The 15,941-nt window shown below is 37.5% G+C and overlaps 1 protein-coding gene across 2 annotated transcripts in view; it reads right to left on the bottom strand.

Moving 5' to 3' along the window:
* LOC126248809 (disks large-associated protein 2-like) overlaps positions 1 to 15,941 on the bottom strand; it is a 95,505-nt gene that overhangs the window by 32,278 nt on the left and 47,286 nt on the right. For both annotated transcript variants that reach the window (XM_049950211.1, XM_049950212.1), the window contains 3 exons: positions 11,572 to 11,859; positions 10,658 to 10,942; positions 3,978 to 4,157 (listed from right to left, as the gene is read on the bottom strand). In XM_049950211.1, the coding sequence (XP_049806168.1) occupies positions 3,978 to 4,157; positions 10,658 to 10,942; positions 11,572 to 11,859 (753 nt within the window). The remainder of the gene's footprint in view (positions 1 to 3,977; positions 4,158 to 10,657; positions 10,943 to 11,571; positions 11,860 to 15,941) is intronic.

The raw sequence follows: 15,941 nt of genomic DNA, 5'->3' as shown, positions 1-15,941 counted from the left end.
TCCACTTTTGCATCTTCTGTAGTTTACAATTGCTTTCCTTTTGCATATAGGTACACCATAAGGCTTGATAAAGAATTAATCACATGTTTTCTACTTAAGCTGACAATTTCTTACTCTCCCCGATTTTTCATCAAAGATGTCACAATATTCCCAAGAAATTTCTTTAGCTCCTCTTTTTCCTTAGAGTTCAACTTCGCACCTTCCCACATCTTTTCTGTAATCAATTCATTATACAACTCATTTACCATATTATGATCACAAAAATTCTCATCTTCATAATAACGCCTCTCATCCATCTGTTCATTATCCTCAGTACGAACATCAATAATCTCAATATTCTCCTCACGACTACTATCTGACCTATTTTATTCCCTTTTAGTGCATGATCTGCAGCCTCACCACCATCGACCTCAACAATTACTGGTTCAAACACCCCACCCCTCCCTACAGTTTCAGTTCCCACTGATCTTACAAATCTGCATTCATCATAATTATTAGCAACTTTCTCTTCTACTGACACAGATTGGCTACTTGATTCATCACGTTTGTCAGAAGATCTTCACCCAGTTCCATTTCATTGCTCTTATTTCCATCTTCCTTACCTTTCATTCTACTTAGTAAAGTTTCCCAGAGTTTCCTATTAAAATTACCTCTATTTACCTGGTATGGTCTATTATTCCCATGGTCAAATATCAGTTGTGGATCATTTCTTCCCCTCCTTCTGTAGCCATTAGCCTAATTTCTGTCCATTTTTCTCACCCCAAACTGATAGGCTCCCAATGGGGCATCCTTCTATTTTCTATTCTCCTGTTATCAAATTGCCACTTGTTTCCTTCCATGGTCTACATCCTGTTCACGTTCCCTGTTTTCATCTCTATTCCTGTCATTCCAATAGTTCTCCCGCTTATTATTATTACACTGATAATTATTCCTATAATTTCTTGGATCTCTACTCCTGCATCTCTACTCCTGCATCTTTCCTCATGTTAATTTTGAGACCACTCCCCATTCTAGTGATGACAATATTCTCTTCGTATATCTCCTAGTCTTCCATTTCTCTCTCATGTTCTGTCTAACTTGTCCACATATCTTGTAAACTGTTTAATAGAATTGTGATGCCTATATACCAGTTCCCACTGCACTGTTTGGTAATCTCTGCTTTAACGCACCAACCAATCAAGTGGTTTATTCAAATGTACTAATGTTTTTCACTCTTGTTTACAAACATCTTTTGTTCATCCACTACCTTCCCTGAAATTAGGCCCATTTAGGAATTCACTTTTTATTCCAACTTACTTAATCTCTGAAGAATATTTGTTTAAAAAACATTTTTTTCAGATTCATTGAAAATCATATCTGTGCTAATATTTTGACTGTTCCAAGACAATTCTTCCCCATCCAATTTTTTTTTTTTTTTTATGAATTTACTTTTAAAAGGCTTCAGACATTCCAGAAACAAAATTATCTTTACACTGTTAAATGAAATCAACAGTGTGTAACCTTTTATCCTGGAAAATTCTTTAATGTTTACATTTCCCCATCCACTGCCACAACCACTACTGAAACACTTAACAATTTAGATTACTTGTAATTTAAACAAGTGTATTATTACTAATACCTGATTATGCTACTTTGACATGCATCAACGTCACTGCTTACATCTAGACTGATTAATTTTGTTAATTTCTCCTTCTGTTTTACTGACTACATCTGCCAACTTCCTATCAACAGACACTTTACTTTAAATTCTTGCACAAACATTTCCCTTTCATTTCTAATACTATTATGTATGCGATTCAGTCTCAGTCCGGCAAACAGTTTTAATCTGCCAGGAAGTTTCATATCAGCGCACACTCGCTGCAGAGTAAAAATCTCATCCTGACTTATATATGATCTTAAAACTTCTTGTTCCTTTCCATTTTATATAACAAAATCATTCTCTACCTAACTGACTTTATTCTTTACTGCACTAATTGTGTGTGTGTGTGTGGGGGGGGGGGGGGGGGGCAGTGTGCATCACACCTGATAATTGGACAGAAAATTTGGAACTGGTTAGTTCCTCCACATTGTCAATCTGTGCGATTCTACTGGCTGATTGGTCTTTCACTCCTTTTACTTCTCTGCTTGCACAATTTTATCCCCTAAGAATTTTGTGAGCTGTTCAAATAGGTTGCTATTGCTGCCCAACATTTCCGCTGATCACATCTATGAAATGGAGAGCATACAATACTTATATCTCTGCCCACAGCTCTCCCTTTACAACTTCAGTAATATAAATTTTCATTATTCACAGAAGATTGCTCATCACCACTATCTTGTTCTAAGGCTACATTCTCACCTACCTCCAGTTAGCAAACAACAACTTCATCTAGATCACTCATTTTTAAAAAGTTAATAATGAACAAATCTGAACAAAAAGTTCCTCCGGGGACCTAATCACACTAAGCTGACCAAAGCAGACAATATTAACTTTTTTAAATCCTTGTATTGTTTGTTGAAGTAGACAATGTTTGTCATCCCACATCTCATTTTGGTTATGCAATTCAATTTCTGTTCTCTTAGTTTAGCTCCAACATTTAGCTCCACAGTCCTGGTTTATATCTGTAGGTTCAAGTTCATTCTATTTTCTTTTATTTCTATGATCAGCATACCTGAAACTCAACACAGAATTACCACTTTATCCTGTATCGACTGATCCCAGTTCATTCCACACCATTGTGCCTTAACTCCAACTAAATGTATTTTACTTCTTGACAGTGAAAACGGTAAGTTTGTTGCAATTTAAGATCAACAAAATAAAATCAGTTCAGATGGGCAGTGTAATGCAGGTACTTAACTAATACTAATGTGATGTCCTGGAATTCTTCACAAAAACAGGACTTCGGCGTATATCCATTCAGCATGCTACCCAAATTAAGTAAAAGATACACCTCCATATGATTTATGACATTTTATTACTGAGAGACGAGGTAGTCCATTGTGAATATCAGATCAACAGTGAACCATAAACTCGCCATTTCACACCCTAATGTACACTTACGAACAGTTACTCCATTGTTGATAATACAATTTTTAGATATTGCAATTAAAATATCTCAAGTTAATTTGACATACAAGACGCTACCCAAAACATCTGAGAATTTCATTTTACTGGTCAAACCTATAGCAATACGATATTCTGCCATTAGATGTTTCTAGATAGATCTTAGCTACAGTCGCACAAAGGTGAATCATTTTTGATGCACATAGCTGTGAGTGGTAGCAGTGCATGTCGAGACATGTTTCAGTGCTGCTATGCATTGTGAAATGGATAATGTGAAGGAACAACAGCTTTGCATCAAGTTGAAGAAAACTGCAGCAGAAGCCCACCACATGCCGACAGAGGCATTTGGCGAGAGTTTACAGAGTCAAGCAAGAACATTTGAGTGATTCAATCACTTCTTGGAAGGCCAAGAATCTCAACATGCACAACACCGGAAATGATCATGAAAGTGTGTGACGCGGTTCACGAAAGCCAAAGGCTGGTAATTTATGATGTTTGTAACAGACTTGGGCTGTCGTGTGGTACACGTCAACAAATTCTAGGCAATGACCTGAACATAAGAAAAATTGCAGTGAAGTTTGTCCCTCACCTTCTCAGCACCAACCGTCAAAACCTCAGAATTTGTCTACATCTAACATGTTTTTTATGGTTTTCTGAAGGAGATGCCCTACGTTACTCTAGTAAAACTTCTAGCCACTGCCTGTTTCATACAAACTGATGTGAAAATCTGTAACAGCAGTAGTATCTTCAGTCTTTGTCTAAACTCTTCCTAAATGGTAGCCACACCAAGTGTATAAAATCGCTCCAAACTGCAATTCATCCAATGCATCTGTTGCCCACTGTTTAAGTAGTCAAGTCAGTGCAGGAAATCATTCTTTTTGCAGTACATTAACAGCAATGAATATCTGACATAACTGCATACTAATATACTTACAATGTTCTTTTGACACAGGCCTTCAAATTGCTGCAATTTCTGACGCACGAGAAGGCCAGCCTGACCAGCTGCCGCCCGGAGCTTGCCTTTTGCTTCCTCATTCAATTTTTCATTGTTTTCCAGCTCACTTTCAGTCTTTCTCACCAGCGACAGCAGCCTTTCCACTTCCTGATGCACTTGCTGTGACAAAAGCAGAAGAGTAAGGTACTTTCTCATCTCTAAAGAGCAAAAATATAAAATTTAATGTTGAATTGATAAATAAGAATTTCTGGGAATAGTTTACAAATTATGTTCAATTGTAGAAAAATCTCATTTATGGTAAACCAACAACACACTTTTCATAAATTTCAACTATTTTGTTCCAACAGTTGGAAACTACTCATGGGTTTACACTTTTTATTTACTGCTTTGCTTCCTAGTTCACTGTTCACACATTAAGACCTCAGACCATAATTTGTATCTTCCTCGATTTTCTGTCAACATTTGTGATTAAATAATATTAAAGTACAGTGATAGCCTTTGGTGAATGGTATCTTTAGTTTCATTTTCTTGTACTGTACTCTTCACTTGTGTTACAATCAGAACATTTCTATGTTAGTTACTGCTGCCATTTTTACCTTTGTAAACACCTAATATGAAGCACAAGCGCAATTCCATTTATCTCAAATGGGCACTGTATAAGGGAGCCAGAGCTTACTCCCTCCTCTTAAGCATGGGACAGAACATGCTTCCTCCCCAATCTGCAAGACTCCATTTAAATGGGTCAAGATAAAGCCTATGAGCTATATGTAGCAGTATTATATGCTTGAAGATCGGAATGTAATTTAACACTAATGAAATACATTTGAGAGGGAAGTGAAGGAAGAACACAAACATACTGACAGTAAGGAGTGACTGGCAGTCACAATGCTGGACAAGAAGAGGGAGAATATGATTAACATGCACATAATGTGCAGGCAGTGTGTTCTGGAAAGGAGAAATACTATCTACAGAAGCAGATAAGCAGCTACTGGATGCAACAATTTTAAAATCCTGGTAGGGCAATCCTGTGTGCTGGAGCAGGACTCAAACACACAGTCCTACAATGGCAATTTACCCAGAAGTTTACCGTTGGTTGCAGAGTAAACAATTCATTCTGGAACAGGTAATTACCCGACTGACTGGTAAAAATTAAGATTGACAAGCGAAAATGAAATGCACAAAAGTACTATCACTTCAGTGGAAGTTTACAATGGCAGTTTTTCAGAAAGTTCAATTCTTTGGGGTGAAAAAGAAAACTAGAGATTAAGTAAGATTTTTATAAACACTGTCTATATGTATTCTGGTACTGTTAAACAAGAGTTCACTAACAAGGCTGAAGTAACTATTGAGGGAGAAAAGCCTGGTTTCAGAAGAGAATGTTGTAGATATAGTGTCTTTACTATGAGTCCAGTATTGTTAAATGATCAAAAGTACAACAGTAGCATCTATATCTTATTGAATTACTAAAGTGTTGATCTCGCACGAATTTCAGGTTTGCACAGGTTCTTCTAAATGCAAAATAAGCCTTACCAAATGTTGATTTGATTAAACATTTCACTCTACATAGTGTATCACAACAGTGAACGAACGAACGAACGAACGAACGCACACACACACACACACACACACACACACACACACACACACACACAAATGATCCAGTAAATATGGGTCCACAAATGACCCTTTAGCAAGGCTATAACAAATGTGGTTATGAGCCATCACTTACTTTAGTATGAAATCTTTTCTTAGTGCAAATGTATTTGATATGCAAACTTATTAAGTCTCCATCTAACTGGGCTCAAATTTCACCCATGGCCTACATTAACAAGAAATACACCACAACTTCAGCATGATAACATTGGTTTTCACAGAGAGATTTTGAAGAACACAAGTTGAATTTAACTCCTCTTCATCCATCTTGCTTCTTTCACTATGGTGATGACACCTTTATGATCTGGCCACATGGAATCTAAGCTATACACCTGCTAATTGATAATTCTAACATCAAATTCAGTGCCGAGATGGGATGAGGGGGGGAGAGAATGGAAATTACCCTTTTTTTAGAAATTCTTCTTCAATGAGAATCAGATGAGCAGATAGGTCCCTGTTTACTGGTAGCCAACACATAATGACCTATATCTCAATGTGCAAAACTTACAAACCAACCCAAAAATGGTTCAAACGGCTCTGAGCACTATGGGGCTTAACTTCTGAGGTCATCAGTCCCCTAGAACTTAATACTACTTAACCCTAGCTAACCTAAGGACATCACAAACATCCATGCCCGAGGTATGATTCGAACCTGCGACCGTAGCGGTCGCATGGTTCCAGACTGTAACGCCTAGAACTGCTTGGCCACCCCGGCCGGCACCAACCCAAAAGAAAGCAATTTTAAACGCGCTGATACACAAACCTAAAACTGTGACAAGAACACATGGATTCAGATATTAGATTCTGAAAAATATTCCACAATATTTTGGTAGCCATCCCTAAGAAACAAACACAGAATCATTTGAAGATTATCAGCCTATAGCATCTCTTCTTGTCTGCAGAGCAACAAATAAAATAGGCAGAGTCCTAGGCAGAAACTGAACTCAATCCATTTTCTGATTACCCAAGTACATCTAAGAGTACCTGGAGACAGTAAATGACAGCCTTGGCCTCTGTGTTCCTGAAATTTATAAAATTACTGATGAATGTTGTAGCTGTTACACTTGTCATTCAACACGAATGGTTTCAGGACAATACAGAGCACTGGCATCACATTACATACAGTTTCTCCAAATCTGTTGCCAAACACAGCCTCATGAACAAACATATGATTAGGTTTGCTGAAATGAAAATATTATACCATGCATTTACCTACTGGGATTCTGCCAACAACCAAGAATCAGAACAACTTTAACTGGGACAGCAGCTATTCCCTAACTGGTGCATGGAAAAAGCACTTTATGATGAAGGGCAACAGAGAAATAAAACAGCCAAGCACCAAACAACAGTCACCAACACCAATGTAGTTCTATCACAGACATCTCTGGAAACATAAGGAAGTTTATGACTTCGTGACATTTTCAAGACAATTTGGCCAACTAAATTAAGTATGAAACAGCCTGCAGCAAATGCTTGATGATGACAGGTGAAGTAGTTGGAAGTTTGGAGCCTGAATATAAGTTTGATGCAGCATGAATTCCACGTAGCTTTTATTCGACTACTTCATTATGTTACAAAGGTTGGTACTTTAATGGTGGCAATTATTTGTTTACAACTTTTAAGAATAGATGTGTGTTTCAAAGTTTTACTGTTGCTCAAAGTAGTCACCAGCATTCTGCATAACCTGTTGCCAGTGATATGGAAGTCTTAGGATAGCCTTAGCAGTACCCGTTGTGCTGATAATTTGAGTGGTGTAGTCCACTGCGCAATGAATCTCTACCAATACTGAAGCAATTGCCATGAAGTGCTTCCTTCAATTTAGGAAGCAAGTTGGAGTCACAGGAGCTTAAGTCTGGGTAGTATGGTGGAAGGTGCAGCATTTCCCAGCTGAGCATATCAGTCACAACTGACAACATATGCATCCGAGCACTGTCCTGCTAAATGATGGGCAGGTCCTGCAGACAGTGTCACCCATTCCTTCTCTAAGCTGTTCCCATTTTTTAAATGCAGTCTGCGACCAGCTTAGAAAAAGAAGCTATGACACTTTGTGTGACCCACCCTTCATTTTGCATGACAATGCTCAAGTGTATAGCTAATGGTATCCTATGACATCCATACCACTGGCAACAGGTTAAGTACAATGTTGGTGACTATTTTTCAAGGACAGTGAAACTTTGAAACATGTTTTGTGTAAGTTCTAAATAAATAGTTGCTAATGTTTAAGTTTCAACCCTCGTACATTTAACAGTTTACTGTACATTTGCAGAATACTATATTCGTCTCTGCCACAAGTTACAAACTCTTTCAAACACCCTTGTATATCTCAAAGTTTGAAAAGACTCTACAATCAGTTGTTCCAGTTCCTCATTCGCATCAATGTGAGTGCCATTCATATACACTTCACAGTTCACTTTTGAGATGACCCTGGAAAGGAAATTTTAGGTCCAGTACAGGCCTTTCTTGACCCATCCATCTCTGACCATATTGGCATGTTGGATGTCTTCCTACATCGGCAGAAGAATGTGACTCCTCCAACAGACACCACACTCTCCAGCCATGTGCCATGGGTGAAATTTGAGCCCAGACTTAAAGACCATTACATTTCCAACACATTAGTACTAACTAGGACAATATTTCATACTGAAGCCAATGACAACTCTTAATCACACATTTACAAATATTTTACGAATGGTTCAGTTTTGGACCCATGTTTTTGCTTCTATCATCATACACTTTCAATTATGTCAGTTATTACTATTAATTATAATACACTATATATCATTCTCAAAAGTATGAAATGCAATATTTTTACTACACATAATGGTGTAATATGCTGATGTGTGATAACTAAGATTTTCTCACAGAACAGTTCATGTTGCAAGGAAAGCACTACATAGGGTGGTCCATTGTAGTGACTGGGCCAAATGTCACACAAAATTAGCATGAAACAAAAAAATAAGAACAACAAATCTGTTCAAGCGTGACAGGAGAAAACAGATGGCACTATAGATGGCCCACTAGGTGGCACTGCAATAGGTCAAATTCATAGAAACTGCATTTTTTTTTAAATAGGTACCCCAATTTTTTATTACATATTCATAAAGTACATAAATAAATAGGAATGGTTGATTCGGAACATCTGTTTCACTTTGTTATGGATGGCGCTGTAAAATTCTCACAAATGTAGCAAAGCACCCAATAGCACTGTGTGCAATTCATTACTTAAATTAGGTATGATAATATGCTTGTCCAGAAATAATAATACAATCTTGTTAAAATGGAATGTTTAACAGTCACAGAAAAGGTAGATATGGTATTTACTTATGGCTATTGTGATCAAAATGCCCAACAAGCTTGTGTTTTGTATATTGATCGTTATCCTGGCACACAACATACAATTGTTCAGACCTTTTGTCTCATAGTTAATGTATTTAAAGAAACCGGAAGCGTTCAGCCAAAGAAGAAGTAGCAACCAAGAACTGCAACAAATGAAGATGCCCAAATAAGTGTTTAAGCTGCAGCTGAGGCTAATCCACACGTCAGTAGCAGAGAACTGAGCAAGAATCAAGACATTCAAAAACATCTGTTTTGAAAATTCTACATCATACATTCCACCCTTACCCTATTTATATGCACCAGGAATTTCACAGTGGTGATTTTGAACATCTTTTAAATTTTTGCCACTGGGCACAATATTAATTACAAGACGATAACATGTTTCTTTCAAGAGTTCTATTTAGTGACTAAGTGTCATTCACAAACAGAGGTAACGTATATCGGCATAATATGCACTATAGGGCAACGGAAAATCCACAATGGCTGCAACAAGTGGAACATCAGTGACCCTGACGGGTTAACGTATGGTGTGGAATTATGGGAGGACATCTAATTGGCCCTTATTTTATCGATGGCATTCTAAATGGTGCAATGTATGCCAATTTCTTAATTAATGTTTTATTGATTCTACTATAAGATGTTTCACTTCATGACAGAATGGCGATGTACTTTCAACATGGACGTCCGGCACATAGCATGCATGCAGTTGAAGCGGTATTAAATAAAATATTTAATGACAGATGGATTGGTCATAGAAGCACCATACCATGGCCTGCACAATCACTGGACCTTACATCTCCGGACTTCTTTCTTTGGGGAAAATTTAAAGATATTTGTCATCGTGATCCACCAACAATGTCTGAAAACATGCATCAGTACATTGTCAATGCATGTGCGACAATCACTGAACGCAATCTACTCACTGTTGAGGAATTTTGTCACTCATATTGCCAAATGCATTGAAGTTTAAGGACATAATTTTGAGCATTTATTAATTAATGAGGTTATTATAGTTGCTCATGCAGTAACAGCACGCATTCCCATAATTTACGATAAGGACACAAAAGTAAATGTATCACACTGGAACAACAAAAATAAAGTCTAAATATAACTACTTTTTGGGTTGTAATTTAAAAAACCACCTTGTTACCAACTGTTTATCTAAATGGGTGAGGCATATTATAAGTGTTAGAATATTATAGCACCATCCATCATAAAGCGAAAAAAATGTTCCAAATCGTTCATATTTATTGACGTACTATACAAATATGTAATAAAAGTGGGGGTACCTATTTAAAAAAAAATAGCAGTTTTTATGAATTTGACTTATGGCAGCCTCATCAAGAGGGCCATTCATAGCGCCATCTGTTTCCCCCGTAACGCTCTAACAAATTTTTTGTTATTTTTTGTTTGATGCTAATTTCGTGAGATATTTCACCCGGTCACTATCAATAGACCACCCTCAATAATGCTTACACACTTAAATAGGTGAAATGAAGCACAAGGTACTTTTGTGGGTAACATTTCAAACACAGATCACCTTGTAGGATGTGATACAACAACACACATACTAAATGATGGTCAGGGTTAATATCGTCCAAGTTAAAGCGTCTTAAACAGCAACATTTAACTCTACTCAAACTTACGTGCAATGAAAGTACATATCTAACCTTCAGGAAGAAATGGCCGTCCCTGATAGTTGATTCATGAGGAGTCAGAGTGGGACGTGGAAGTACAACATCAGGAGCAGCTGGTCGTAAGTCAGGAGGAGGTTGTTGTTGTTGTTCTGAGGTAGATCCTGCCAACTCCGACTCTTGGTGAGTCGGTGGTGGGACACGCCGCGTTCTGCCTATAGGAAGCTGAGCACGAAACTCTGGTCTTAGGTGCCTCAGCACAGGCAGAGCTGGGGGTGAAGAACTACATACCACCTTAATATCATTTTCCGAAGGTGACACCTGGAAAGAGTGTACAACTATTACAACACCTGCTACTCTGTGCTTTCTTTATACATTTAGTCACTGATACTATTTATTAGTGAGAATTAAGTTTCTCTCAGAGTGCACCATTAAGCATCACAACCTAATTTTAGCTAACTAAAAGTTTAGTGACACAAATTAAGGGCTGAAATAGAAAAAAAGGAAGGAATCACACAAATAACTAAGGATGGGGAAAGATCGGTAAAGAGGAAGGAAGTGTCATAGATGGCTCACAAAACTCAACTTGACATGAACAAATAAGATGACTTGAAAAAACAATCCCAGAATGCATTTAAGTTATGAAGGGTAACTCCACAAAGTTGAAATAAAAAACAGAAGAAGCAATGTAAGTCAATTTCATTTTCAAATTCGTGCAGTGTTATCTCTCTTCCTCTTCCCTCTTTAATTGGCAAGGAAAACATGAGATTTCAGTATCTCTTGTTTACTTAATCATTATTATTGTGCATTAGCAACTGTGGTGATATCCCTCAAAAGGGGGAGGAGGATTTTTTCATTACTATCGTTACAAAACTTATTTTTACCTGTTGTCAGTCATTTTAAGATCTATTTTGGACTTTACCTCAAACATATGCATCCAAAATACTAACCTGTGAATCATCATCAATGGTAGGTGATTTTGGCACTGAACCACTTATTCTTTTTAAGAAAGCCTGGGCCAGGGCACCAGGCCCATACAGCCGTTCAACTCTCTGCTGAACAACAGATTTTGCAGGAGAATCTGGCTCTTGCTGATGCTGCACGAAACCCTTTTGCTGAGTAGCCAGTTCCAATTCAATAACACGAACCGCTCCAGGCACAGCCATAATGGGATGACTGCAGTCTGGATCATCAGAATTCTGGACATGACCATTGACTCTGGTTGATGATCTCCCATCCTGTTTTATTTAATAATAATAATAATAATAATAATAATAATAATAATAGTAATAATAATAGAACTTAAACTAAATGATACGCTATTCAGGGCCACACCTACATAAAAATTTCAGAACAACTGCACTCCACTAATGAAAGACTGTCACCTTATGAGAGACATCAAGAGTTTTGGATCTTAAAATAGAACTAGTAATACCATTTGTACACTTATTTTGCAAAATAGTCTCACATCAGTGTTTCTTTCCGTTTCTTACAAAATATATATTTCACACTCCTTAAAAAGTTCTCAAAAACCGATGCCGTTCTTCATTTTACAAGAAACTACTACTAATCCAAATTTATTTGCTTCCTTAAAAGCTCTGGGGGACTAATTGGAAACTGTATGAAACTACATGAATATTGCAGAGTCTGATCAATTCATGTTTTACTTTCATGGAAATATACAAATTTAGTTTCAACAAAACTGAAAGGTAGTTTTCTGTAATTTTATCTTAAGTTCTCATCAAGATGATAGTGTTCTCTTAGCAGTGAATATAAATTTTATGTCTACTCTGTTAACATACGTTTCTTTCTGGCAGCGGAGTGTTATCGCCAGAAACACATTATATAATAAGTTCATGCTATGATGTGAAAAATTTGAAATTAACGAAATTTGCAAAAACTTTTAAAGTTATATAGCTCCACACCAAGTTGGTAATAGATTATGCAATTCATCAAATCCTCTACAGTATCAAGGATAAAAGCTTATCAAAAATTTGATCCCTGTGTTGTCAGTGGCCTCAGCAAGATGGGTACATAGCAGCCCCCACTATAAGGACTGCCTACACCAGTCTGTGACCCAGTGGGGTGAGTGGGGATGTGGGAGAATGAATTACAGTATCCATGCTAGGAAAGGATTTCTTCCAAAATGGCTCACACTACAGACAGAAAATTTAGAAATGGAGGTCACACCCCAAAGGGGGACCAAAAAAGCCAAAAATGAAAGGTGAAAAAGAAAAGGCAAGGGGAACAAAAACTGGAAGTAATACCAAAAACCAGGTGGATAGCCAGATCAAGTAAGGTAAGAAAACAGAGAGGAGAAGGAAGGGGCAGAGGGAAGCAGCGAGGACAGGGGGGAAGGGGACGAGGAGCAGTAAATGCAGCCCAGGATGAAGAACAGGCAGTAACAGCTCTGTGTCCGAACTCGCGGAAGAGTCTTGAGCCCCCGAGGGGAGACACCACACACACATATATACAGGGTGTTACAAAAAGGTTTCAGGAAACATTCCTCACACACAAAGAAAGAAAATATGTTATGTGGACATGTGTCCAGAAACGCTTACTTTCCATGTTAGAGATCATTTTATTACTTCTCTTCAAATCACATTAATCATGGAATGGAAACACACAGCAACAGAATGTACCAGCGTGACTTCAAACACTTATTACAGGAAATGTTCAGAATGTCCTCCATTAGCGAGGATACATGCATCCACCCTCCATCGCATGGAATCCCTGATGCGCTGATGCAGCCCTGGAGAATGGCGTATTGTATCACAGCTGTCCACAATACGAGCACGAAGAGTCTCTACATTTGGTACCAGGGTTGCGTAGACAAGAGCTTTCAAATGTCTCATAAATGAAAGTCAAGAGGGTTGAGGTCAGGAGAGCGTGGAGGCCACTGAATTGGTCTGCCTCTACCAATCCATATGTCACCGAACCTGTTGTTGAGAAGAGTATGAACACTTCGACTGAAATGTGCAGGAGCTATATCACGCATGAACCACATGTTGTGTCGTACTTGTAAAGGCACATGTTCTGGCAGCACAGGTAGAGTATCCCGTATGAAATCATGATAACGTGCTCCATTGAGCGTACGTGGACGAAACTAAAATGAGCTCTGACATGGAAATTAAGCATTTCCGGACACATGTCCACATAACATCTTTTCTTTATTTGTGTGTGAGGAATGTTTCCTGAAAGTTTGGCCGTACCTTTTTGTAACACCCTGTATATATATGTATGTATGTACATGTGCACCTGACAGCAAATAATGATACCTTCAGTGCAGACTTATATTAAGTGTGAACTCTTAGCAGGAATCTGGTAAATCTGCCAGCAAAGAGGATCACAGATAGTGGATGCTACATATGGTGTGTGCGACATGTTGGTAATTTGAGTTGGACGGAAAGCATGGTTGGATAGTCTAAATGGTTAACACAACCAATCATATAATGTGGGAAATTTGGCTTCGAATCCTGATCCAACACAGATTTTCATTTGTCACCATTGGATTTATTTCAATGCCAGATTGTGGCTGAGGTCCAGAGTTTCTCTTACGTCATATAATTTCAGAGTTTACAGAAAAGCCTTACCCAACAAACACTTCCATGTGAGATTATTAAAATTATTTGCACAAAATCTTTGAAATTTGGACACGGCTTTAAAGATAATGTGAGTATATCAATCGACAAATTAGAGAGAGAATTTTCGCTTTTCTATTAAGATTTTATCTTTTCTTCAATTCTCTTTTCTCTGCAAATCTCCAAATTCAAGTTTGGCGCAGTCTGCCTCTGAATGTGACATTGTTTTATACCAAAATTGCAAGGGATACTGTTCATCATCTTTCAGTTATTTTGTGGTTTAACATGATTTCTGGATTCAAGCACAAAATCACATGTGTTAAGTCATATTTGAAGGATGATCTTTCTCGTAACTTCTCTAGTATGCCAGTAGTGTGAGATTGCATGCTTTCTTTTAGCAACAATATTTTTTGTTCATATACATTAAGTTTTAGTGCACTTTTAGCAGCAAAATCCTGATTGAAATGTCTTCCCATAATCAGATTTGTTACATGCTTCAAGTCTATTTTCTTTAAAGAAAAATTTTTGTTTTTAAGACTTCTTTCAAAACTCGCTGCATTATCCCTTTCACTGCTACAGACATGCTTCTTGCATTCTGTGTTGAGAGACGGCGTTCCATCCACTATGAAACACACATCCAATTTTAAGGAAACTACTAGGTGGAAAAAAAATTATTTTTGCACATCTTACTGTCCGATTCATTCGCTCAATGAAGGACTATTCATAATAGTTACTGTGCTGCATCAAATTAACTAAACCATTGCCCTAAATTTTAAGGAGTTTGCAGAGGTAAAAATGCATTGAATAAACTTTCTGTATGATTTATTTTAGCTAATACATTGGTGTATATGAAATGCAGATAAGGTACAACTTTATGAATGAGGAATACTTTTCTATTTCTTTACCTCAGTAATGTAAGTGTGAATATAAAATCATACATATAAATATCTGCACTGTAGACTGTTTCATTGGTTCATTCTGACACTTCAAATATGTCGTCTTGGTTGATTCTGGAACTCTTACTACAAAAATGCTAATCTATATTCCATAGTCCCAGCCAATGCCCATGTCTCAATCACAATGACAAAACAGGCAGAAAGCCAACACTGAGGAAAGCAGAACATACCGAGATGATATTGCCTTACCTCATGTGAGTGAGAGGGTGGAATCTAACTCACCAAGAAGACATCACGTCACTAACAACACAGCCCGATTCCACAAGAGAAAAGTTTCACAAGAACACCAATAAGCTTGCCAATATGGCAGAAACTCAACAACCTGAAGACTTGAAAGGCATCCTTGCAAATTAATCTGCTAATCTGCACAAATGGAGGTATCCACAATCAGGAAAGAGAGAGAAATGCTGATGGGCAACAAGATAACTTCACTCCTTACAGCAATAATTTCTAGATTTTCTATAAAGAATTATTCAAATCTTTAACTAACTCATATGTAAAGGAAGAAAGATGAAAAAATTGTACTTACCAATTTCATTATGCTACATGCAACACTCAAAGTTTGGGTAACTGCCACCCATGACATTATACAGTAAAAGTTACACAATATTTTATAGCATACATTTTCAGAAAGCATAACAAATAAAAGCTTTCATTTTGTGGCTGAAATGAGTGTTTCACTCAGCAACAAAATATAGGTTTTACTATAATGCATTCTAGTTTACAGCCAGGATACACAGATAATGCACATTTTTCAGTATATGTGCATGTAACCTAGTTGAC

This window comes from Schistocerca nitens, chromosome 3 (genome assembly GCF_023898315.1).
Source record: "Schistocerca nitens isolate TAMUIC-IGC-003100 chromosome 3, iqSchNite1.1, whole genome shotgun sequence".
NCBI classification, from domain to species: domain Eukaryota; kingdom Metazoa; phylum Arthropoda; class Insecta; order Orthoptera; family Acrididae; genus Schistocerca; species Schistocerca nitens.
Note: the sequence above shows the minus strand (reverse complement) of the source record. Positions and strands in the feature narration are given on the sequence as shown.